This window comes from Thamnophis sirtalis, unplaced genomic scaffold (genome assembly GCF_051295495.1).
Source record: "Thamnophis sirtalis isolate CommonGarterSnake01/CBP01778 unplaced genomic scaffold, rThaSir2_p1.2 scaffold_4, whole genome shotgun sequence".
Classification (NCBI taxonomy): Eukaryota; Metazoa; Chordata; class Lepidosauria; order Squamata; family Natricidae; genus Thamnophis; species Thamnophis sirtalis.
In genome coordinates this window covers 126,595,427-126,619,750 of record NW_028261384.1, presented here as the reverse complement: position 1 = coordinate 126,619,750, position 24,324 = coordinate 126,595,427, and the positions used below count along the sequence as shown (strand labels likewise).

The following is a 24,324-nucleotide window of genomic DNA, read 5'->3' as shown; positions in this document are numbered from 1 at the left end:
GGGAGGGGCCCATCTACAACCACCTGTGCATAATTATCTTCTATGAGACTGCCTACAGAGTTGCTGTTGCGTTTCTCAGCCCGCCTCAATCGAGCATCAGGGACAAACTGCCTTTGATCTTCCCCACTGCTCCATGCCTCAGGAGCTTCCTGGTGGCCAACCAGCCTCTCTGGTCCCAGCTTTGAATCTGAACCCTGCACAGGATCCTCCACATCTTCCATAGCAGACTATGGTTCCTCACTATCCGAGTCCATCAGCAGCTCAACCGGATCCTGCTGGGCCACAACAGGTATCCATTTTAAGTCTTGAGATATGATAGAACCTAGAAACTTAAAGGTCTCTGCTGTTGATCCTGTGTTGTCTAGTATTGAAAGAGGTGGTACTATAAGAAGTTTTCTTCTAAAATCCACCACTATTTCTGTGGGTTTAAGTATATTTTAGTTCAAGATTGTTTTGGTTGCATTACAAGGATAGTTGTTCAACCTCCCACCTGTATGCTAGTTGTTCCCATCTCATTCATCATTGTCTTGAATGAGACCAGTCACTGTTATATCATGTTGTATCATGTATTTCTCTATGGGCTTTGTTTCTTCTTCCATTTTTGTGGGAAAGCGAAAAGAAATTCTGGAAACCAGCAAAAGCATTACAAATCATGATTATATGACCAAATGTCCATAAAGGTGAGCTGGTTGGCAATCATCCAGAATGCTATTGTATGTCATTGCAACTTCAAAAATATTGGTCTGTGTTATAGATCAGCTGTAGTGATTAGCCCACTGTGGGGTGTCAATGCTAAAGTCATTTTGGAGCATCTTTAGGGCTGCCACAGCAAGGCTGGTTGGAGCTGTGGAAATGGGAGGGGGGAGTGGAGATAGCTGGGTACTTGTAACCAAAATAACATTCTTTCTCCTGGGAACCAAGGATGTTCTCACCAGATGCTGGGAAGGCATGGACTGGAACCCAACTGGAGTTGGGTCTGTGACCTGGTTGGACCATGTGATGGACATGTGGACTGGGCGAAAGAACTTTTTTAATTTACTAATTTAATTTAATTTAATTTCCCCTTTACTAAGGGGAAAACCTTAGTACGTTCAGAGTCAGGTTTTCACCAGATGTGTCAATATGACATGCCTAATAAATTTGGACTTTGGGAAACACTTTGGCCTTGAGGTTTAATTGCATTGGGTCTGCTACAGGGAACCCTGACATGGGGTTACACGCAATGTTCAGGAACTTAAAAAACTTATTAAAGCAAAATGAGTTGTATAATTGAAATTATAATAATAAAATGAAATAAGAGTTAATGTTGTTCCACCCTTCCTATCAAACATTTTTCTCCTGGCCAGAACATTTTATTTTGCCCTCTGTCATGAATTGCACTGGCCCACCTAACTATGGTATGGAGGAGAAGGTGAGTCACTCTATCATAGTTTTCTACTAGCCAAAAGCAGAGTTGTTAACAGATAATATATATGTATCCCTAAAACATATTCATTGAAATGACAACACCTAGTTCTCAACTTACAACCAAGCATTTGGTGACCATTTTAATTTACAATGGCAATGAAGAAAGTGATTTACAACCATTTTTCACACTGAGCTTCTTGATCAGAAAGGTCAGCAGTTTAGCGGTTTGAATCCCTAGCACTGCATAACGAAGTAAGCTTCCATTACTTGTCCCAGCTTCTGCCAACCTAGCAGTTCAAAAGCATGTAAAAATACATGTAGAAAAATAGGGACCACCTTTAGTGGGAAGGTAACAGTGCTCTGTGCACCCTTGGTGTTGAGTCATGCCGGCCACATGACCATAAAGATGTCTTCGGACAGCGGCTTTGAAACGGAGATGAGCACCACCCCTAAGAGTCAGGAACGACTAGTATATACGTAGTATATATAGGGGAACCTTTACCTTAACTATTGCAGCATCCATCTGGTCATGTGATGAAAATCCAAACACCTGGCAACTGGCTCATATTTATGCACTGTCCCAGAGTCGTGTGACCCACTTTTGTGATCAGCAAAGTCTATGGGGCAGCCAGGTTCACTTAATAACCATATTATTTACTTAACTGCAGTGATTCACTTAACAACTGCAGCAACAAAGATCATAAAATGGGATAGACTTGCTTAAGAACTGTCTAGCTTAGTTAGCAATGGAAATTTTGAGCTCAATTGTGGTCATAAGTCAAGAACTACATGTATATTTTATTACATCCAACAAATTTTAACTCTATAAAAAGTTTGAAGTTGTTCTCAAAGAAGGTTTTCAGAAGTTTGATTAATTCCCATGATTGCTTTGTTATATCTCCAATCAGTGAATATTTCTCAATGGATAGTTGAGTACTAAAACGTTTCACATTTTAGATTTCTTCCTTCCATGAATGATGCTCTTATACTGTAGATCTTCCAAGCAAATTATTCGCATCAGATCAATTCTTAATAGATTGTTTTCCTGTATTTATTCTAAGTGATACAGGTAGGGTAAACTTTACCCATATTATACATCATAAGGATTAAGAGGAATGGAATGGAATGAAATGGAAGGGAAGAGAGAAGAGAAGAGAAGAGAAGAGAAGAGAAGAGAAGAGAAGAGAAGAGAAGAATAACAACAGAATAACAGAATTACAGAGCGGGAAGGGACCTTGGACTCGCAATGTTCCTTCTATTTTTTTTCAGTGTGAGCAGAAAAGTATAGTGTTTGAGCGGCATATTTTCATGCCTGAGCACCTGAATTTTTTTCACAGATGTCACCTAAGACAATAATGAAATCAATATTATTTGAAACTCAAAGTTATGTTTATTCAAGGTACCCGCTTAATTAAAAGTGTTATATAATATCAGTATCACTTAATAACGCTCCTGCTTAGCAACCAAAATGTTGGCTCAGAAAGTCTGGCATTTGAATTACGCAAGTCTTAAAGCTGTTGTTACAAGACCCTTGCATCCCTAACCCTTTAGGAGAAGAAATCCCAGGGGTATTCAAACCTGACAGCTTTAAGACTTGTGGACTTCAACTCCCAGAATTCCTCCTCCAGTCATGTTGCGGCGACGTCATCTGCGTGGATCTGCTCCATCTTCGGGTTTTTTCACAGGGGGCAGGGCTGCCGCTGAAGATGCCAATGAGCCCCCGGCACCACTAGAATAACTGCTGCCGCCACCTCCTCCTCCTCCAACAGCACTGCCACCTTTGCTGCCCTGCATTGCAGCTGAGGTGAATCCACCAAAGCTCCTGCTAGCGCCCCCGCCCATGGCAGCAGCGGCGGTGCCTCCCCCTCCACTCGGAGCACCTCAGCTGGGCTCCATGTTACCCCTGCCACTGCCTCCACTTCTACCGTGCTTTTGAGAAGCCATGAGGCCTTTTTTTCCTGCTCCCGCCCCCTCCGCCTCCTTCCTACTAGCTCCTGCAGCCTCATGACTCCTCAAAAGCATGGCAGAGAAGGAAGGGGGAGGGATAATGTGGGAGCCAGCTCAGGTGCTCCACGTGGAGGGGGAGGCACCTCTGCCATGGGCAGGGGTGCTGACAGGAGCTTTGGCGGCTTCACCTCAGCCACAGCGTCAGGCGGCAAATGCGGCAGTGCTGTTGGAGGAGGCAAAGGCAGCAGTAGATATTCTGGTGGGGGGGGGCTTTTGGGGTTCACTTCAGCCGCAGAGCGGGGCCCAAGCGGCCAGGATTGGCCTCCCACAAAGGACCTCCCTGGCCTTGCTTTACTGAACACGGGGAGCCTGATGCTAGTTTGAGCAGCCGCAGCCAGCGCAAACTACCGTCAGTCGCTCCATGCTCATCAAAACAAGTGTGGGGAGGTCCTTTGTGGGTGGCCAGTTCTAGCCACCTGCAAAGGACTTGCCAGCATTTGCTTTGCTGAACATGGGGTGACTGATGGTAATGAGCAGTGCAGCCGGCACCTAGGAGGTCCTCGGAGACTGGCTGTGCCGTGTAAGCTCCTGTCGCCATCCACACGCCCATGCTAACCCTAGATTTTCTGAGGCCCCTCAGCTTCCAGAGCCTGTGACATAAATCACTGCACAGCAGTTAGAAATGGCTGTGCGGTGTTTTCTTGCCACGTGCGTGGCTGTGCAGCTGCTCACCTTAGAGGGAACGGTGCCTTGGAGGTGTTCTAGTCCAACCCCCTGCTCAGGCTAGAAATCCTGTACCATTTTAGAAAAATGGTTGTCCAATCTGTTCTTAAAAACTTCCAGTTTTGGATCATTCACAACCTCCAGAGGCAAGTTATTCCATTGATTAATTGTTCTAACTATCAAGAAATTTCTCCTTAGTCCTATAATGCTTCCTCCCTTGATTAGTTTCCACCCATTGCTTCTTGTCCTACCCTCAGGTGCTCTGTAGAATAGCTTGACTCCCTCTTCTTTGGGACACCCCTGAGATATTGGAACTGTTATCATCTCACCCCTAAGATGCAGGTCTGCCATTTAGTAGCAGTAGCAGTAGTACCAATTATTTGAAATTCAATGTAAAAAAACCAAGGAAGAGCTGAAGATTTTACACATTCAATCTATATCCGGTGTTTTTTATTTCATTTTAAGCTTTTATATGTTAATAAACATAACATACAGTAAAGTCTGCTTTGAGCTGAAGTGTCTTGAGAATAAATGAGATAGACATTGAATTATACTTGGTATCGCCCTGAGGCACGTGGGAAGGAGGGTGGGAGGAATGTTACAGATGTACCAATCTAAAAAAGAGGAGGAAAGTCAATAGGCAATTTCCATCTCTCTTGGTGACCTGAGCAACTTTGGTTTTGATTCCATAGATAAATTTTAATGTATTACAACCAGTGGTGGGATTCAGAATTTTTTACTACTGGTTCTGCAGGCACGGCTTGGTCGGCATGGCATGGCTTGGCGGGTATGGCAGGGGAAGGATACTGCAAAATCCCCATTTTCTCCAAATCAGCTGGGATTTGGGAGAATAGAGAGAATAGATGGGGGAGTGGCCAGAGGTGGTATTTACCAGTTCTCTGAACTACTCAAAATTTTCGCTACAGTTTTCCAGAATTGGTCAGAACCTGCTGAATACCACCTCTGATCACAACCCTCAGATACTTTGATAGTATTTCCTGTGTCTCATATATTTATTCCAGTGTGTGTGTGTGTGCATGTATGGAGGAATTCATCTAAATAAAATAAGTTAAATATTATATTTTAGCAGGGTTTCTAAAAATGGCAAAATCCCACATTAAAGCACAATAACCCAAATTTGGATACGAATCCAACAATGTGTAGAAAAATAAAAATTCATGCATATTATAAGTATATACTAGAATATGTTCATACATTTTGATCTATCCCCCAGCCTCCCCTGGGGAAGTCAAATGGGCAAGATGCCAAATATGGCATTTCAGAAGCAACTCTCACCCAATATACAAAAAGAAATGGGCTTCCAATGCAACACTTTTGCCATCTTGCCAATTTTGGACATGACACCCTCTGGTCTCTTCCTTATAGGAAGTTGCATTGTTTTGAAACTTTATAGTAAAAGAGAGAACCATAGAGGGAAAATGTTCTCTTCTGCTACATGAACATCAGATGATGAACAAGAGTTTAAATTCCCTATAATTATCCAATTGATGCTGATTACTTGGAACACTCCTCCAGATGACAAGAGATTTTTCTGGCAGAGGCCAACAAAAATAGGGAATCAAGACTGAAGAGTCTTTATAATTAGTGCTGGATGAATTGGTGCAGGAACCTTGATGTAATTGGGAGCACTGGATTTCCTTCCTTAATGAAGCTGGGATTCCTGGCCCTGGAAGTATAGCACAGCTTAACACCAACACTGGAATGATTGGAAATGAATGGTTGACTTTGGTGATAAGGAGAGGATATGAATGCAAGATGATGAATTCTATTCTCTTGATTTTCATCTTGTCTCCTTGGGCAGTGTGTCATGTCCAAGTTCCTAAATGCATAATCGGTGTTCCTCCCAAAATCAACCATAAGTATTATCAGTCAGGGGATGTTATCATAGCTGGCATTACTTCGCAGAGCTACATGTTTTCCAACCCTCTCAATTTTGAAAGCCATCCTTCTTCTGAACTCCTTGATGACCTCATGTAAGCAACTGGTACCTTAAGCCAAATGTTTCAGGTTGTGGGTCAGCCCCACTGGTGGGCTGCTGTCGCTTCAGACTGGTTCTGGTGAACTGGTAGTTGCAACCTACAAATGGGGGTGGCATAACTGCCCTGGTGCTATGCTGTCCTATTTAGTCTTGTTTTTTATGCCACACATGTATGCAAGGTCCATGGATGAGCAAAGCGCATGAGCGGAATGCCAAGCACATGCGTAGATGGTGCATACTCTCATATTTTCAGTGATGGGCAAATCAGTTGTTAATTCATGTGCTGCCCACCTCTGATCAGCCCTTAGACTCAGGCAGCAGCTTTACTTTTCAATCAACGTAAGCATTAAGGCATATAGCATGATTTAAGATTTAATGGGTGGGAATTCTGATCCAATGTTAAGGACTCCGGGCAAATATGAAGTACATTAACATTACTTTAGACAATATTGTTGTGCAAAGTGCTCAATACATAGAGATAAATGGGGTGCATTCCACCACCACCACCCCCACACAACTCTTATGACATATTATGATTCTCATTATCATTTTTCTATCTTTCTGTCATCAAAGAGAATTGTTTGTTTCACTTTCCTGGTATAGCAAAGGAAGATGGATGAAGCTTTAGTTATCTTAGAGAAATATCCCATTACTAATTATAAACTGTTAAATGAAAGACAAATGAAAGCTGTCAAAAAATGTGAGTAAAACAATCCTTAACAGTACCAGGATGGGATCTGGATATTTGGCATGGAAAATGAACTTGCAATTAAGAAGCAAGTTTGGATGGCTAGGAAAAGCTCAGTGCCAAAACTACAATGTTCACATAATCTACCGGTAAATTTCCGTCTCTGCAATTAGGGCATGGAGTTCATGATGACACCATATTTTATGGTCAGATATGCAGTTGGTAGAACTCTTTTCAAGCAAACACAAGGTCAAATCCTGTTTTTAACTTTAGAATGCAAACGAGAGCAACAGAGATGATTAGGGGACTGGAGGCTAAAACATATGAAGAACGGTTGCAGGAATGAGATATGTCTAGTCTAATGAAAAGAAGAATTAAGGGGGACTTGAGAGCAGTGTTCCAATATCTAAGGGGTTGCCTCAAATAAGAGGAAGTCAAACTATTCTCCAAAGCACATCAAAGCTGGACAAGACGCAATGGATGGTAACTGATCAAGCAGAAGAACCAACCTAGAAATAAGGAGAAATTTCCTGATAGTTAGAACAATTAATCAGCGGAACAACTTACTTCCAGAAGTTGTAGATGCTCCATTACTGGAGGTTTTTAAGAAGAGATTAGCCAACCATTTGTCTGAAATAGTAATGGTTTGCCTGCTTGAGCAAGGGATTGGAGTAGAAGACCTCCAAGGTACCTTCCAACTCTGTCGTTTTGTTATTCTATTTCTCTCACTGAATTTGTTACAAATGTTAACACTGAGATGGTTTAGATTCTTTTTTTTAATCAGCACCTTGACAGATAGTCTAGAATCTGTATCTATCAGTTGTCAGATTAGTACATTGTTCTATGGCAAGCTAATCAAGGTTTTGCATTCATAATTTGCTGAGCAAATTATAAATATCTTGTAACCCAGAACAGTTGCACACTAATTCTTGGTTAACTACTTTTTACTGAACTAGTTAGATTTATTCAATGTTCATATAATGGGCTTATAATGGAACTATGTCCCAAAGGTGCTTTTTAAAAAAGCAACTGGATTTTCTTTGTTTTTTCTTTTTCACTTCTCATTCAAGAAGGTTGTGTAGAACTGATTTACAGGATTCCCTCAGCATCCTTTAAATAATGTTTTAAATATATCTCACTGAATTGCATGCATTTTAAATCAATTTTTTTTGAAAAAAAATTGGCATGGTGCTTTGAAGAATTATGAGCCACAACAAAGCCATTTTTGAAGGATCCCACTTTTTCATTTGAAAATGTTTGCAAATGTAAACTTGGGCTTCATTGCAGTTTCCCAGGTGTCTTGTGATCCAGTAACATTACAAAATATAGTACCTATATATTAAGGGAATGGGAATTTAACAAGTAAGCAGAGATAATACAATGGTGCAATTAAATCTCATTGCAGATTTCTAACTCAGACCTACCAGCACATCTTGGCTTTTGCCTTTGCTGTGAAAAAAATCAACGAAGATCCTCAGATGTTGAACAACATCTCCCTAGGTTTCAATATTTATAATGCATACTTCACTGGAAGTTTAACTTACCTGGCTTCGCTGGAGCTTCTCTCTACCTGGGCCAAGTTCATTCCAAACTATAAATGTGATTCCCAAAGTACTAATATGGCCACGATTGGAGGACCTGACTCCCAGGCATGCGTGTTCATGGCCACCATCCTCAGCATCTACAAAATACCACAGGTAAGGTAGATGTTTGGAGCATCAACTTGTTATCAAGCCCAATTGGTGTCTCTCTTGTTTTGTTCAGTAAAGGTTCCCTTCACACACATGTACTAGTTGTTCCTGACTCTAGGGGGTCCATTTCAAAGCTGTCTCCATTTCAAAGCCAAAGAGCCAGCGCTGTCCGAAGACATCTCCATGGTCATGTGGCCGGCATGACTCAATGCTGAAGGTGCACGGAATGATGTTATCTTCCCACCAAAGGTGGTCCCTATTTTTCTACTTGCATTTTTACATGCTTTTAAACTGCTAGGTTGGTAGAAGCTAGGACAAGTAACAGGAGCTCACTCTGTCATGCAGTGCTAGGGATTCAACCCGCCAAATTGCCGACCTTTCTGATCGACAAGCTTAGCATCTTAGCCACTGAGCCATGGCATCTCATTTGTTCAATAAGAATATTAATTACTTTGGGACAAAGAATGTAACACCATCGTAGAAGTTATGTTTTTTTCTGTTCCTTAAATTTCTGTCATGACTCAGAAGGGAAACCTTTTAAAGAGCCAAGGTGGCACAGTGGTTAAATGCAGCACTGCAGGCTACTGCTAGATCAGCAGGTCAGCGGTTCAAATCTCACCGGCTCAGGGTTGACTCAGCCTTCCATCCTTCCGAGGTGGGTAAAATGAGGACCCAGATTGTTGGGGGCAATATGCTGACTCTCTGTAAACCACTTAGAGAGGCCTGAAAGGCCTATGAAGCGGTATATAAGTCTACTGCTATTGCTATTATTGCTATTAAAAGTCATTGTTGTTAGTTGTGAAGTCATGTCCAACCCATCACGATCCCATGAACAATATTCCTCCTTCCTGTCCTCTACCATCCTCTGGAGTACATTTAAGCTCATGTCTACTGCTTCAGTAATTCCACCCAGCCACCTCATTCTCTGTCATCCCATTCTTCTTTTGCCCTCAATCTTTCCCAGCATTAGGCTCTTCTCCAGTGAGTCCTTCCTTCTCATTAAATGGCCAAAGTTACACAATATTGCCAAAAGTATTCACTCACTTTAGTCACATATGAACTTATATTGACTCCCAATACATGTTCAGGTGCAATTCAAGTTTCCTGGTTATTGCCTTTAAAGCTTTAGATACCATAGAACCAAGCAACCTGCAGGACTACCTGCTCCCCTCAACCTCTGCCTGCCCCATGCAATCCCATATGGACATGCCGCATGTTCCAGATCTCTGCTGACTGATGTCTAATGGATGTTGTTGCAAATTCTCTACCCAATCCTCATATTAATACAGAACAGATAAATGAAAATCAGTCTGATAAAATCCAGACTAACTATAATTAGCACAAAGAATAAAGAAAAAAGTCATTAATTTGGAGAAGTCACATTATAACTGATATGCACCTGTAGAATAATAAAAATGAATGAAGCATGGAGTAGACTAAGGAAATATCTAGCCACATTATGGGCACTAATGCAGTGTCAATGACTCAACAATGAATCCAAAGGTGGAAAAATTCTAACAGCAATTCAGTCAGGAAGACATCATCACAGGTTAAATACTGTAAGTTCATATGCGAGTAAAGGCAGGTGAGCCCAATACTTGTGGTAATGTAGTGTATTTGAGTGTCATCTTCAGGATCTGGCCTTCTAAAGAGCAGTCAGGGTTGATCTCCTCCAGAACTGAACAGTTTGATCATCTTGCAATCCTAGGACTCATCATGAAGTCAAGTCATATCAAGTCATTATGAATCAGCAGTTCAACACATCCATCCTGGAGTCCTGAAGAAGGGGTTATAGGGCGGAGCAGGAAGAATTTCCAAGGCTTCCACTTGTCAACAGAAGAAAAGGCTCTGGGAGTTTGCTGGAAACACATTTTAAAAGCAGCATTCACCAGAGGGAGCCAAAATCTGCACAATGACTGGCACGACTTTGCCTTCAAATTCCTGTATGCTTTATGCCTATCCAAATGTCACTATTAAACTTTGGGTGATTTATAATGACATATTGTGTTAATTCTTAGACTGCTTTCTTCTCTCTCTCTTTGTTTGTTTGTTTGTTTGCTTGTTTATTTGTTTCTTTTTCGGATATTAGATTGAACCTATCAATAGTCTATCCTCATTCTGTCAAGTCATATTACTAAAATAAACATAGGACATCTAAATTAGAAAAAAAATGTGCTAGTAATGATCGTTCTACCAGAATTTAACTCCAAAAGAAACATATCCCAATTCTTAAAGAACTTGGAAACAACTTTGTGATTTCTGGCAACACTATTTTCAAAATTGTGTTAATTGTCTTGACTGATATAGTCTATATATTTACAAAGTACTGATTGAACTTAACAGATTAGTACTTTTGCCCATTACTTGCATAAAATATTGTTAAGATTCAGAGAATTGCTATCTGTAGTTATATTCAGTAAAATCCCTCTTTTCACATTCTTTGGAAATTATTTTGGTGGAAATGTATCTCCATACAGAGATAAATAAATGAAGATAATTGGAATAAGATAATTGGAATAAGATAATTGGAATATTGCATTGGCATTGACATTGAGTTTTTATTGATTAATCCTTGGGCCATATCAAAGTGCAAAGTTCCAGAAACAAATTATTAGTAAAATTTGATAAAAGCAATTTAAAATGAAATTTGATAAAATACAATTTAAAATGGAATTGGAAATACAGTCAAAAATGAAATTTGAATAGAATACAATGATTTAAGATATAGATAAAATATGATAAAATTATATTTTGGTGTCACCCCTGCAATCTACCCCAATCAGTCCCACATATGCAGATCTCAACCGAACCATTTGTTTAAGTACTCTGCTGGAATAAGTTTATTGGTTTGTTATTAAGCATTTAATTGTATCCAACTCTTGGTGACTTTACAGGCAAGTGCTCTTCATGCTACCCTGTCAAGTGCAGTTTCTTTCAAATTGTTGTATGTTCAACTTTGCATCAGATTCAATGCTATCAAGCCAATATGGTCCCTTCTTCATTGCAACATGCAGAAGGAAACCAATGAAAAAATAAAACTTCCATAAAATCTTGGAAACTATAGAAAAGTAAAGTTCCACCCTAATAAATCTTCTCCCCACTTTTCATCTTCTTCCATCCTTTCCCAAAATATAAGATGGCTCTCCACGCTTCAGACCAGTGGTGAAATCTTAAAAAATTCCCTACCAGTTCTGTGAGTGTGGATTGGTGTGGTTATGTGACTGGGTGGGGGTGGCTATGTAGTCATGTGACTGGGGTGGGTGGGTAAAAAGACAGAAGCTCACTTTAACAATGTCCTGCTGGAACAGAGGGTTGGCCTAGATGACCTCCAGGTACATTCCAGCCCTGGATTGCTGTGGTCTTTCAAGGTATCCTCTGAAGTTGAGTCTAGTGCCAGGTTTGTGGTCCTTCCTCCCTTTCCTTTTTCCCTCCCTCCCTCCCTCTTCTTCTTTCTTTCTTTCTTTCTTTCTTTCTTTCTTTCTTTCTTTCTTTCTTTCTTTTTCAGCACCCCACTACCGATTTTTGACCTAGCATGCATAAGGGGAGCCTCCTGGGAGCAAAACCAGACCTACCCCACACTCCGCCAGCCCGTTTTTGGCCTAGCAGGACTCAGGAAAGCCTCCTGGGAGCAAAAACGGACCCCAAACACTAAAAAAATGTTTTAAAAAAGTTCCTACCATCAGCTGATGTCAGAACTTTTTTTTACTTTGTTAAGCTTTTTTTTTTTTACTACTGGCTCAGGTGAACCAGCCCAAACCTGTAGCATTTCACCCTTGCTTCAGACTATAAAATTGTACATAAGGTCATTTAATTAGTCTTTTTTCCCCCTTCACAGCTTGGATATGGATCTTCTCCTGTGATTAGTGACCCATCCCAACAAGCCTTCTTCCAATGGATGTTCCCTAATATTAACCAACAGTACGCAGGGATGATCCATCTGCTTTTGCTTTTCACGTGGACCTGGATTGGTGTCATTTTCATACAGGATCACAATGGCCTCCGGTTTGTACAGAAGGAACTTCCCAAGTTTTCCCAAAGCGGCATCTGCTTCGAATTTATAGAACCATTGCCAACCCTATATTTTAAAACGGGCATTGATGAAATGGTGGAATCATGGGTCAAAATGTACCAAAAGATCATTGGCAGCAGAGCCAGTGTTGTGCTTTTACATGGTGAAATTCACACTATGGTCTTTCTGAGGGCATTTCCCAGAATTGCAGAACTTGAAAACATACCAATGAAGACAAGTAAAGTCTGGATGATGACAGCAGAGATGGAGTTCACTTCCGTTCCTTTTCAGCGATCTTGGGATCTAGATATCCTCCATGGTGCCCTAGCCTTTGCAACTCACTCCCAGGAGCTGGTGGGTTTCCAAAATTTTATTCAGAGGAGAAACCCTAATGTGGAGACCAGAGACGGTTTTATTAAGGACTTTTGGAAACAGGCATTTGATTGTTCCTTCCCAACTTCCTCGGAAGAGGGCAATGCTTGGAATCGCTGCACTGGGGAGGAGAAGCCAGAGGATCTTCCTAGATCTGTCTTTGACATGAACATAACTCCCCACAGCTACGCTGTCTATAATGCAGTCTATTCTGTGGCCCATGCATTGCAGCGCATGACTTCAGTAAAGTTGAAACACAGAATTATCTCCAGGAAAGAACAAAAGAAACTCCTGAATCAACATCTGTGGCAGGTAATGTCCTGCATACACAAACACAAAACATGTTGCTATATATGAATGACATGCTAATACATTGTAATCATTACCTAGGTATGATTCCCACTGTTAGGAAATAGCAATAGCACATACCACTTCACATTGCTTTTACAGCCCTCTCTAAGTGGTTTACAAAGTCAGCCTATTTACCCCCAACAATATGGGTCCTCACTTTACCCACCTCAGAAGGATGGAAAGCCGAGTCAACCTTGATCCTAGTGAGACTTGATTTGCCAAACAGCCGGCGGTCAGCAGAAGTAGCCTGCAGTACTGCATTCTAACCACTGGGCCACCATGGTTCATCTTACATATAGAAGCCGAACAGTTCAGCATCCCAATTTGTGGGGTAACGCCAAATGATTTTTATTAATTAATTGTCAATGGATCTCAATACAAAGGGGTGTGATGCAATTACAGGAAGGACCAGAGGAAGAAAAGGTCTTTCTGTAATAGACATTCTAGAGAGGAACAGCAGTATTCCAAGATCTTGATTTTTTAAATCTCTTGTCTGTCTTCTTCATCATCCCCTTTTTCTTCCCTTTGATATCATAGGTCAATGATGGTGAACCTTTTTCTTATGGCATGCCACAATTGTGCATGCGTGTGTGTGCTATTGCATGCACAAGTGTGCCCACACCAATTCAATCCTCCCCGCCCATGTACACATGCATGTGCAACACCCCCCTGCATGCACCCATGACCATTCCCCAGGCTCCGGAAGCTTTCCTGAAGCCTGGGAAGGCCAAAACAGCCTCCCCAGTCCCCCCGGAAGCCAGAAATGGATAATTTCTAAACTTCCGGTTGGCTCATTGGGGTCGTTTTTCACCCTCCCCAGCCTCTGGAGGCTTTCCTGAAGCCTGGGGAGGGTGACAATGGCCTCCCCCAGCCCTCAGGAAGGCCAAAAACCAGCTGGCCGGCACGCACATACATGCTGGAGCTGATGACTGGTGTGCCAGCAAATATGGCTCTGCGTGCCATCTGGAGCACGCATGCCATAGGTTTGCCATCATGGTCATAGGTTATATACCTACCAGCAGTGGTAAACTTGTTTTGACTCTCTATAGCTTTATATATTTAGCCGTATAATAAGTAAATCAATAATGAGCATCTAATTAACTATAGTGTTGGGTCATGATTGTTGATATTTCTATTGTGAAATATTTTCACCTTATATTATTTCAAATTCAAATTCAAATTTAATGAATTTGAATCCCGAAGGACTCCGGGTGGCTTACAGGGATATAATTCTAAAAAGGATAAAAGTTAAAAATAGAGAAGAAAAGCAGATTAAAAGAAAAAACACATCATGCACTCAATCTAGGCGGGGCTGGACCTCATTCATGAGGTCAACAGCCCCAGGTCTGCCAGAATAGCCAGGTTTTAGTAGCCTTTCGGAAGGCCGAGAGAGTGGGAAGGGTCCGGATCTCCGGGGGTAGATCGTTCCATAGGGTCGGAGCAGCTACGGAGAAGGCCCTCCCCCGAGGAGTTGCCAGCTGACATTGACTGGTCGACGGCACCCAGAGAAGGGCCATCCTGTGACATCTTATCGGCCGTTGGGAGATATGTGGCAGAAGACGGTCTCACAGATATCCGGGTCCAAGGCCATGTAGGGCCTTAAAGGTGATAACCAGCACCTTGAAGCGCATTCGGAGACTGATAGGGAGCCAGTGCAGCTCGCGGAGGATAGGTATAACATGGGTGTATCTCGGTACACCCAATATCGCTCACGCGGCTGCATTCTGGACCAATTGTAGTCTCCGAATACTTTTCAGGGGCAGCCCCATGTAATATTTGTATTTTTTTTTCAATAACATTGTTTTTTGTTGCAAATTTTAAATTCTTTATACAGAGTGTTGTCTGGGTTACCCCCCCCTTTTACATTCTCTCATACATAATTTGTTTTGCATCACATTACCATTCCAATTTCAGCCCCATTATTTTCTTCCCATATTTCCATCTTAATTTAATTTTTTCTTAACACATAGGCAATATCATTTTTCGCTCTTTCAGAAAAATATACCAAATCTATCATTTCATTTTCTGTTTGTTATTCTAATTTCTATAGTAGCATATATCATCAAATTCAATTTTAATATAACAAGCATTTTACTTACTTGCTTATCCACATTCATTTGTATTATTTTTGTATTGGTGGGAAACATTCAGAAGAGCTGTTCATTCTGCAGTGGATAAACAATAGTTAAAATGATGGTGGATGATTATTATTTTTGCAATAGTTTATTGGTTATATTTTTTTATCTTTTGAATTTAGTTTCACTACCATCTACAAAAAGTGTCATTTAACAATAGTGTTGGGGAATTGATTTCCTTTGATCAAAATGGGAGACTGGAAACAGGATTTGATATTATCAACTGGATTGCATCCCCAAATCTAAGTCTATATCGAGTCAAAGTGGGAAAATTTGATCTCAGAGCCCCCAAAGACCAAATGTTCAGTCTTTATGTTGATGCCATTAAATGGCCAGAGAGATTTAACCAGGTATTTTTCCATTTACATTTTAGAGATCATCTCATTATTTCTCCCTTTTCCAAATTCAATCACTGGACAATGAAATAGCTGTAAGAGTATGTTTGAAGTTTATTTCAAGAATTTTTAGTGACTCAAATCTTACCTGTCCAAAATCTACAATAGGGTGACTGAAGGACCTACCAAATTGTAATTCTTGGTACAAGTACTATAAATAATTACCATTGTATAATGGTTTGGTTTGATTTTAAATGTAAATATAGCAAGATTTTGAGGAAACATGTAACTACCATAGTATAACTCCAAAGTATAAGATGCACCTAGCTTTTGGGGAGGAAAACAAGAAAAAAAATCTACCTCTGCTTTTCTCTCTCTCTCTCTCTTTCTCTTTCTCTCCCTCCCTCCCTCCCTCTCTCTCTCTCCCAGCAATTTGCCTCCTTGCAGCAAATAGCAAACAGCCTGTTTCAGTTTAGCCTGGTTAGAACAAGAAAAAAAAATCTACCTCTGCCTCCCAGCAATTTGCCTCCTTGAAGCAACAGCATGTTTCAGTTTCAATTTCAACACAGCCTGATTAGTACAAACAGCTGATTTTCAGTTGGATCAGCCTCCTGGCGATCAGCTGTTTCAGGCTGCAGGGATTGCCATAGCCTATTGCCGTCTCTGTGTATAAGACACACCCAAATTTTCATCCTCTTTAATGGGGGGGACGACCTGTGTCTTATACTCTGAAAAATATAGTAATTTGCAACTGGTAATAATGGATGAGAAATAATGCCAAACTATTCCATTACATAGTCATAGTACCTTATCTGGAAGGGGCAAATATGTTGATATTATATCTCTTTTTAATGTCCTTAAAGTTTCCAGTAATGGTTGATTGCGACTGAAAGAACAGAAAGAATTAATTTGACATGTCAACATTAGAAGCAATTTTATCTGATTATACCAGCACAAAGTCAGTTGGGTGACCCTGGGCCAGTTACACTCTCTCAGCTCCAGGTAAAGCTAAAGAATTCCCCTGTCCAGTCATGTCCAACACTATGGGGCAGTGCTCATTTCTGTTTCGTAACCGAGAAAGCCAGCATTGTCTGAATAGCAATAGCACGCAGACTTATATACCACTTTACAGTGCTTTACAGCCATCTCTAAGCAGTTTACAGACTCAACATATTGTCCCCAACAATCTGGGTCCTCATTTTACCAACCTTGAGCCAGTAATCATCAAACTGCTGGCAATCAGCAGAATTAGCTTCCAATACTGCATTCTAACCAATGTGCCTCTTATGGTTTGAAATTTCCATGCTCATGTGGCCAGCATGACTATACGCTGAGGCACATGGAACCCTGCTAACTTCCCACCAAAGATGCTCAGGTCTTGAACCCAGGCTGACAAGCTCAGTGTTTTTAACCACTGAGCCATTGTACCTCTCATTCCTAGTAAGCAGAAAATGATAAGCTATGTTAGAAAGAAAGAAAGAAAGAAAGAAAGAAAGAAAGAAAGAAAGAAAGAAAGAAAGAAAGAAAGAAAGAAAGAAAGAAAGAAAGAAAGAAAGAAAGAAAGAAAGAAAGAAACTGAAGGTCTTGTCTAGGTAGTCATCAGAAGTCAACACTGATGCTAAGGCAGATGCATACAAACCAGTGACGTGCAATCAGGTGAGGCACAGCCTCACCGCTCTCATCATGAAAAGAAAAAAATGTAAAAGGAAAAAGGCAAGGTGAGGTGTTGCCTCACCATGAATGACTGCCTAACTGTTTAAAAAAGCTTCTAAAAAAGCGCCCTCTACTATGAGGCAGGAAAACTGCATGCCTCATCTAGTCTGACTTTTTAGGCATTTTATGATCGCTCAAGCAGAGTTAAGCGAGGCTTAAAAGCCTAAAAAGTCCCGAGGTAGGTGAGGCACGCGGTCCTCCTGCCCCATAGTAGAGGGCACTTGTTCTTCCTGTGACTCAATGACACCGCCGCTACCCTTCTTCCATTTTTCTTTCCTTCTCACTTGCGATACAGTGACAATAAAGGAGAAGCGCAGAGATCTCTTCATTGATTTCCCTTTTTACAGGATGAGTCAGCTTTCTGCTTCTTTTACTTTCTGGAGGTCTCACTTCTTTCTCCATTTCTGCCATTTATTTATTTATTTATTTTGTTTGGTGTGTGTGTGTGTGTGTGTGTGCGGCACACACATATGTGTGTATGTATCTACTTTGGTGGAGATGAAATGGCTGCTGATATTATTTGGGAAAAAGTTTTCGGGGGAAGGTTGTGGAGAGGAAGGGAAGGAGGACGGGGGTGGCTTTTAGCGCTGATTTGTTTCCCTCTCTTTTTTTCTCTCTCTCTCTCTCATTCTCTCCCTTCAGCTCTCCTTCATTTCTCTCTCCCTCTCCCCCTTCTCTCTCTAATTTGTTTCCCTCTCTTTTTTCTCTCTCCCATTCTCTCTTTCCCACTCTCTTTCATTTCTCTCTCACTCTCTCTTTCTTCCCTTTTCTCTTTCACCTCTTTCTTGCGCATGCAAGCACAATACCCCAGGATCATGGCGGTGGGGACAGCGACTCCTTCCGCTCCTGCCACTGAGAAGTGAATACCTGGCTGTGCTGCGGAGAAGAGCCATGCTGTGCAGGAGACTCATTAGCGCTAGACTCAGGTCAGCGCGAGCCGTGGTCCCCTTCATGTTGGCTCAGGAAGGAGAGGAATGGGACCACGGCTCCCACTGACCTGAGTCTAGTGCTAAGGAGTCTCCTGCACAGTGTAGCTCTTCTCTGCAGCGCAGCCAGGATTCACTTCTCAGTGGCGGCAACGGAAGGATTCGCTGTCCCCGCCGCCGTGATCCCGGCCCAGAAAAGTATTTTGTTTGCACATGCAAGGAAGAGATGAAAAGAAAAGGGGAGAAAGGGAGAGAGCAAAAGAGAGAGAGAGAGGGAGAGAAATGAAAGAGCTGGAAGGAGAGAATGGGAGAGAGGGAAAAGACAGGAAAACAAATTAGATAGAGAAGGGGAGAGGGAGAGAGAAATGAAAGAGAGCTGAAGGGAGAGAATGAGAGAGAGAGAGAAGAGAGGGAAACAAATCAGGGGGAAAGAAAGGAAGAGAAAAGAAAAAAAGAAAAAAAAGAGAAGAAAGAAAGAAACTTTCTCAGACCTATGACAAAAGCAATGGCAAGCTAGATCTCTTGCCAAGAAAACTGTAGTTTGCCAGAAGGCTCAAACTGGAAGCAAGTCTGGTTTTTTAAAAAGAAAATAATAGAGATGGCAAAAAAATGCATCTGAAAATAAGATTATTTATAATTTTGGATAATGTATTATATTGTTGAACTGAAAAGGCTTTTGATACTTAATTGTCGTCATCATCATCATCATCATCATCATCATCATCATCTCTCTCTCCTCCCCCCCCCCTCGGAGTAACTGTCGTCCCTTGTGGAAAACACAACAAGGAACTCCTCGGCTCCTTGCTCCCCGCCCCAATCTCTTTTTTTGTTGTTGTTGGCCACTGGTAGGTCACCGCATATGGTTCTCGGCAATATGCTCTTGCCCGCCACCCCTTCGAAACACACAAGGATGGGACAAAACAGTGCAGATCCTTCTATTAAAAACCCCTGTATTACAAAGGCATTTTAATAAAAAGATTGTGATGACTTCAGTGCCTCACCAGCCATAAACCTCACCGCACATCACTGATACAAACCAGGATCAACCCAGATTTGATTATTTCACATTACTCATTAGCTCAATAGGTTTTACTAAGAGTTCAAGTGCTTGCCACTTTTATTTCCACCCAGGTACAGCCTCGGTCTTTGTGTAATGAATTCTGCCAAAAAGGTTATAGCAAAACCAAAAGAGAAGGAGAATCATTTTGTTGTTACAATTGCCTTCCGTGCCCAAGAGGGAAAGTTTCAAACCAAATGGGTAAAGTACAATGCCCACTGAACCTTAATTTATTGATGATGGTATTATAACTATAATTCTTTATGTACAAATCAGGTTGAATTGAAATAGGTCCATGCTGCCCTGTTGTGATGATGCAAGCTCTTGGCTTTTTTTTATGTTCTGCCGATTGTCACTCCACACATACAATGGATCAGTTTGCACCCCATCAGTGCATTGTTCCTTTCAACATTTGCTGTTCTTGGTGGATTCCTGTGTATTTGACCAAATCCTTTACCCACATCAAAGACATGTGAAAACTGAGATTCATATTTTCCATTAATATGGCTGATTGTTGAAACTACTGGTTCACCCAAACCAGTACTAGTAGTTCTGATGATCAGCTGTGCAACAATCAGTTGTGCTGCGTGATTTAGAAATCATGTGGCACAGCTCATTGTCACACAGCTGATCATCAGAACCAAATCAGTAATAAAAATGCTACCAGTTTGCCCTAACTGGTAGCATTTTTTTTACTAACAGTTCACCCGAACTGGTAGCATTTTTGACTACCAGTTTGGGCAAACAGGTCTGAACTGGTAGCAGTTCACCCCTGCTTTATTCCCAACAGAATATTGCAAAATCCACAAAATGTTAAGTGCAAAAGGAAGATGGTACAGGTGGTTAAGCTTCAGAAATTCAGCCAAGGTTTAGCATGGACTTCTTCAGCAAGTTGTGTGAATGAAATCATTCACAAATCAAACTCAGAAATATTAGGGACACACAGTCTACAAGTGAAGTACAGATGAGATCTGAAATCCTAACTTGTGGGGAAAAAGTTGGCTTCGTTGTTGGATAGTTTTGAATACACCCTCTTTCTATTAACTTTTGCATATGGGTCAGCTGGATAGATGACATTTATCTTAATTAATCCCCCAGAGCATCAAATAAAAAGGAGAAGCTAAGTATACACTAGAGACATCTTCTATGGAGAGCAGAAGGAACAGAACTATGTTTCAACTCTCCATGTTTTACAGAAGATCAGTATTTGGCCTAACATGGATGCATATCTCTAAGGAACAATGTTTGATGTTTCTGAAATGTTTATAAACGTTCAAAATTCAGCAGTAGTCAAAGATCTGACTAGAGGAGATTGGCTTCCACTTTCTATCATACTGAAGTAGTAAATTGATTAGGGTGATGGACAAGGAACAGAGAAATCAGATTCAAGTTTACCATGAAAATTCAATGTTGACTTTGGCCCTACCAACTCCCTCAATTCAATGTATCCCACAAGGATTGTTTTTGTATGCAAAGTAGATTAACAGAGGGCTAGAGCAGAGGTCTTCAAACTACGGGTGGGCGAGCAGGTGGCCCTCTTCCTCCTGACTGGACTAGTCTTCAAGTTTCAAGTGACAAGAGATGTGTTACTTTTGGGGAGATCATGGAATTGTCCCACCTCCCACTGGCCAGCTGTTTTTTAGAGCACTGCTCATCAGATTCCCACCTCACAGTTCAGGGGTTTCTTCCACACACACACACCCAAGGGGGGAGAGAGAGAGAGTCAGAGAGTCAGAGAGAGAAAGAGAGAGGGGGGAGAGAGAGAAAGAGAGAGGGGAGGGAAAGAGAAAGAGGGGAGAGGGAAAGAGAGAGGGAGGGAGGGAGGGAGAGAGCCAAACACAGAGGGAGATAGACAGAGAGAGGAGGGGGAGAGAAAGAGAGAGACAGAGAGAGACAGAGAGAAAGAGAGAAAGAGAGAAAGAGAGAAAGAGAGAAAGAGAGAAAGAGAGAAAGAGAGAAAGAGAGAAAGAGCGAAAGAGCGAAAGAGAGAAAGAGAGAAAGAGAGAAAGAGAGAAAGAGAGAAAGAGAGAAAGAGAGAAAGAGAGAAAGAGAGAAAGAGAGAAAGAGAGACAAGAGACAGACAGACAGACAGACAGACAGACAGACAGACAGACAGACAGAGACAGAGACAGAGACAGAGACAGAGACAGAGACAGAGACAGAGACTTGTTGATTGTAAGCTCCTTGAGACTGAGAAGAATTGCTGCTGAGAAACTCAGTTTCCTGAAGTGGACCACTAGACTCCTAAGCAACTTAAAAAATGATCTAAAAAAAGAGTCAACCAAAAGAGCAACATGCAAACAAAATCAAATAAAACACTCCCAGCAGCAAAACAAGTTAAAGTTAAATTTTTGTGTATTATTTAATGGACTGCCAAATTGGCCACACCTACCCAATCACATGACCACCTAGCTAAGCCCACACAGCTGGTTTAGCTGCCCAACAGTCTGAGGCACCATGAGTTAGCCCCACATTTTTAAAGGTTTGAGGACCTCTGGGCTAGAGGTTTTGCTTAGACCTTCTGAAAGAAAGCTGTGATATAATGATGAATGAATCTTCTTTCATATATATATATGGGGATTGTGTAATTATCTTTGGCATTCATACTAGTACAAACTTTTCCTCTTAATTCTAAACACCAACTTCTAAATAGACTTTTTCCTTTTCAGATATGGATTCTTGTTATCAGTGTCCAAAGGATCACTATGCCAGCAAAACCCAGGATCAGTGCATTCCAAAAGAGATCAGCTTCCTATCTTTCCATGGGCCTTTGGGGATCACCTTGGCCATTGTTGCTCTTTTATTTTCCTCCATCACAGCTCTGATCCTCGCAGTCTTCATTCAGCACAAGGACACTCCCATTGTCAAGGCCAATAACCTGGGCCTCAGCTATGCCCTCCTGGTCTCCCTTCTGCTTTCCTTTCTCTGCCCTTTGCTTTTCATTGGTCGGCCTCAGAGAGCAACTTGTCTCCTCCGCCAAACTGCTTTTGGCATCATCTTCTCTGTGGCGGTTTCTTGTGTGGTGGCCAAAACCCTCACTGTGGTCCTAGCTTTCATGGCAACCAGGCCAGGCTCTCAGATGAGGTCATGGGTGGGGAAAAGGCTGGCACTTTTTATAGTGCTTTCCTGCTCTTTCATTCAAACTACTCTTTGCACTGTGTGGTTGGTGAACTCCGCTCCCTTCCCAGATCTTGACATGGGCTCTCTGCCTACAGAAATAGTCCTGGAATGCAATGAAGGCTCCACTGCCATGTTCTACGTTGTCCTGGGCTTCATTGGCCTCTTGGCCATGATCAGCTTTACAGTGGCTTTCCTTGGCAGGAACCTCCCAGACAGTTTCAACGAAGGCAAGTTTATCACCCTCAGCATGCTTCTCTTTTGCAGTGTCTGGATCTCTTTTGTCCCAGCCTACCAGAGCACCAAAGGAAAATACACAGTGGCTGTGGAGATCTTCTCCATCTTAGCCTCAAGTGCTGGATTATTGGTTCTCATTTTCTCCCCCAAACTTTACATCATCTTGATAAGACCTGAGCTGAATAACAGGCAACAACTCATGAGAAAACCTCCCATGAAGTGAGTTATAGGAATCAGACACATTGCAGCATAAACAACAAAATTTAGATTAGTGAAAAATCACACTAATGTGATTTCAAGGAATGATAACTGTCTTGAGCTTTTAGTAAAACAGAGCAATTGATTATAAATGTAACAACAAAATTAAAATGAAAATGAGTGTTCCTTCTTATTCAATGTGTCCTTAAATAATATCAATTCTATGGATTCTTAGGCAGCCCTTCATAGTGCCATTTGTTTCAACTTTATAAATTATTATTTTGAAGTTTGATTAAGGTTTACTAAGGGAAAAATAGAATAAAAATTAAAATTAAACCAAGAAAAGAGGGGACAGGATGTATGATGGAAAAGAAAAAAAAAGGAGAAAAAAGTGTTTATTTCCAACTCTTCCCTACACAATAAAATATCCATGCAATTGTGACCTCATGGTTTTACACTACCTATAATTATTACAAGCCAATTCTATAACTACACAATTATTAAACCTTCAAACTAAATTCCGAACTTCATTTTTGAAGCCTAAAAACCAAAAGCAATATCCCAACCGAAACAAGACCACATAAAATCTTTGTTTAAAACAGATTACCTTGCCAACTTAAACAATGTCCCATCAATTTTTCTTCTCCCTCTGTTGTAATAAGTGAAATATTTTTCTATTTACACTAATTAATCTTTGTAAGGTATCATGATTTATTTTAATAAAAATTACCTATATTGTTTCAAATTCCTTAACTCTAAAGGGAAAATCCTTCTATATGGCTTTTAAGTCTGTAAACACTTCATTAAAAATTTCATATTTATAATTAAAATCAATTAATTCTAATGCAACTTTTTAATTTTAATTCAATATTTAATATATATTTTTAGATTTAATTTAATTATTCTTTTAATAGACATACATTTAAATTTGCTTCCAATGATATTTTGTAAACTTGAGGAATTACTAAAAAGAAAGAAAGAAAGAAAGAAAGAAAGAAAGAAAGAAAGACCCTAATCTATTTTCATACCCACTTTATACACAAACAAAATGCATTAGCACTTTCTTTTAATTGCATATGTCTCCTTTAAGACCATTGCTCTATAGAGGATGTCATGGGGTGATTCTGGAACGCTCCAGTAACCCAGGAGAATTATATAAACTTAAGGAACTCAATTCCCTTGTTTATATGATAATACACTTTCAGTGAGCCTCTATGACTGTGATGGGGAACCTACAACACACATTCCAGAATTGGCATGCAGAGCACTTTCTGTGGGCATGGGGCACCATCCCCAGCTGCTTTTCTGGGTCCTGTCACACATACACATGCCAGCCACCTGGTCTTCATGTGAACCAGCTGAATCGCACCCTTAGAAATCACCCAGAAGAAGGAACACATTTAAGAGGTTGGGAAAGTA

At 41.0% G+C, this 24,324-nt stretch overlaps 1 protein-coding gene across 1 annotated transcript; it reads left to right on the top strand.

Annotated features, from left to right (window-relative positions):
* Window positions 1-5,853: 5,853 nt before the first annotated feature.
* LOC106548425 (vomeronasal type-2 receptor 26-like) lies at window positions 5,854-22,984 on the top strand. Its single transcript, XM_087714737.1, has 6 exons — window positions 5,854-6,071; window positions 8,284-8,461; window positions 12,291-13,148; window positions 15,445-15,672; window positions 19,428-19,554; window positions 22,023-22,984. The coding sequence occupies exons 1-6, from the start codon at window positions 5,854-5,856 to the stop codon at window positions 22,928-22,930; spliced, it is 2,517 nt and encodes an 838-aa protein (XP_087570863.1). The 3' UTR covers window positions 22,931-22,984.
* The last annotated feature ends 1,340 nt before the right edge of the window (window positions 22,985-24,324 follow it).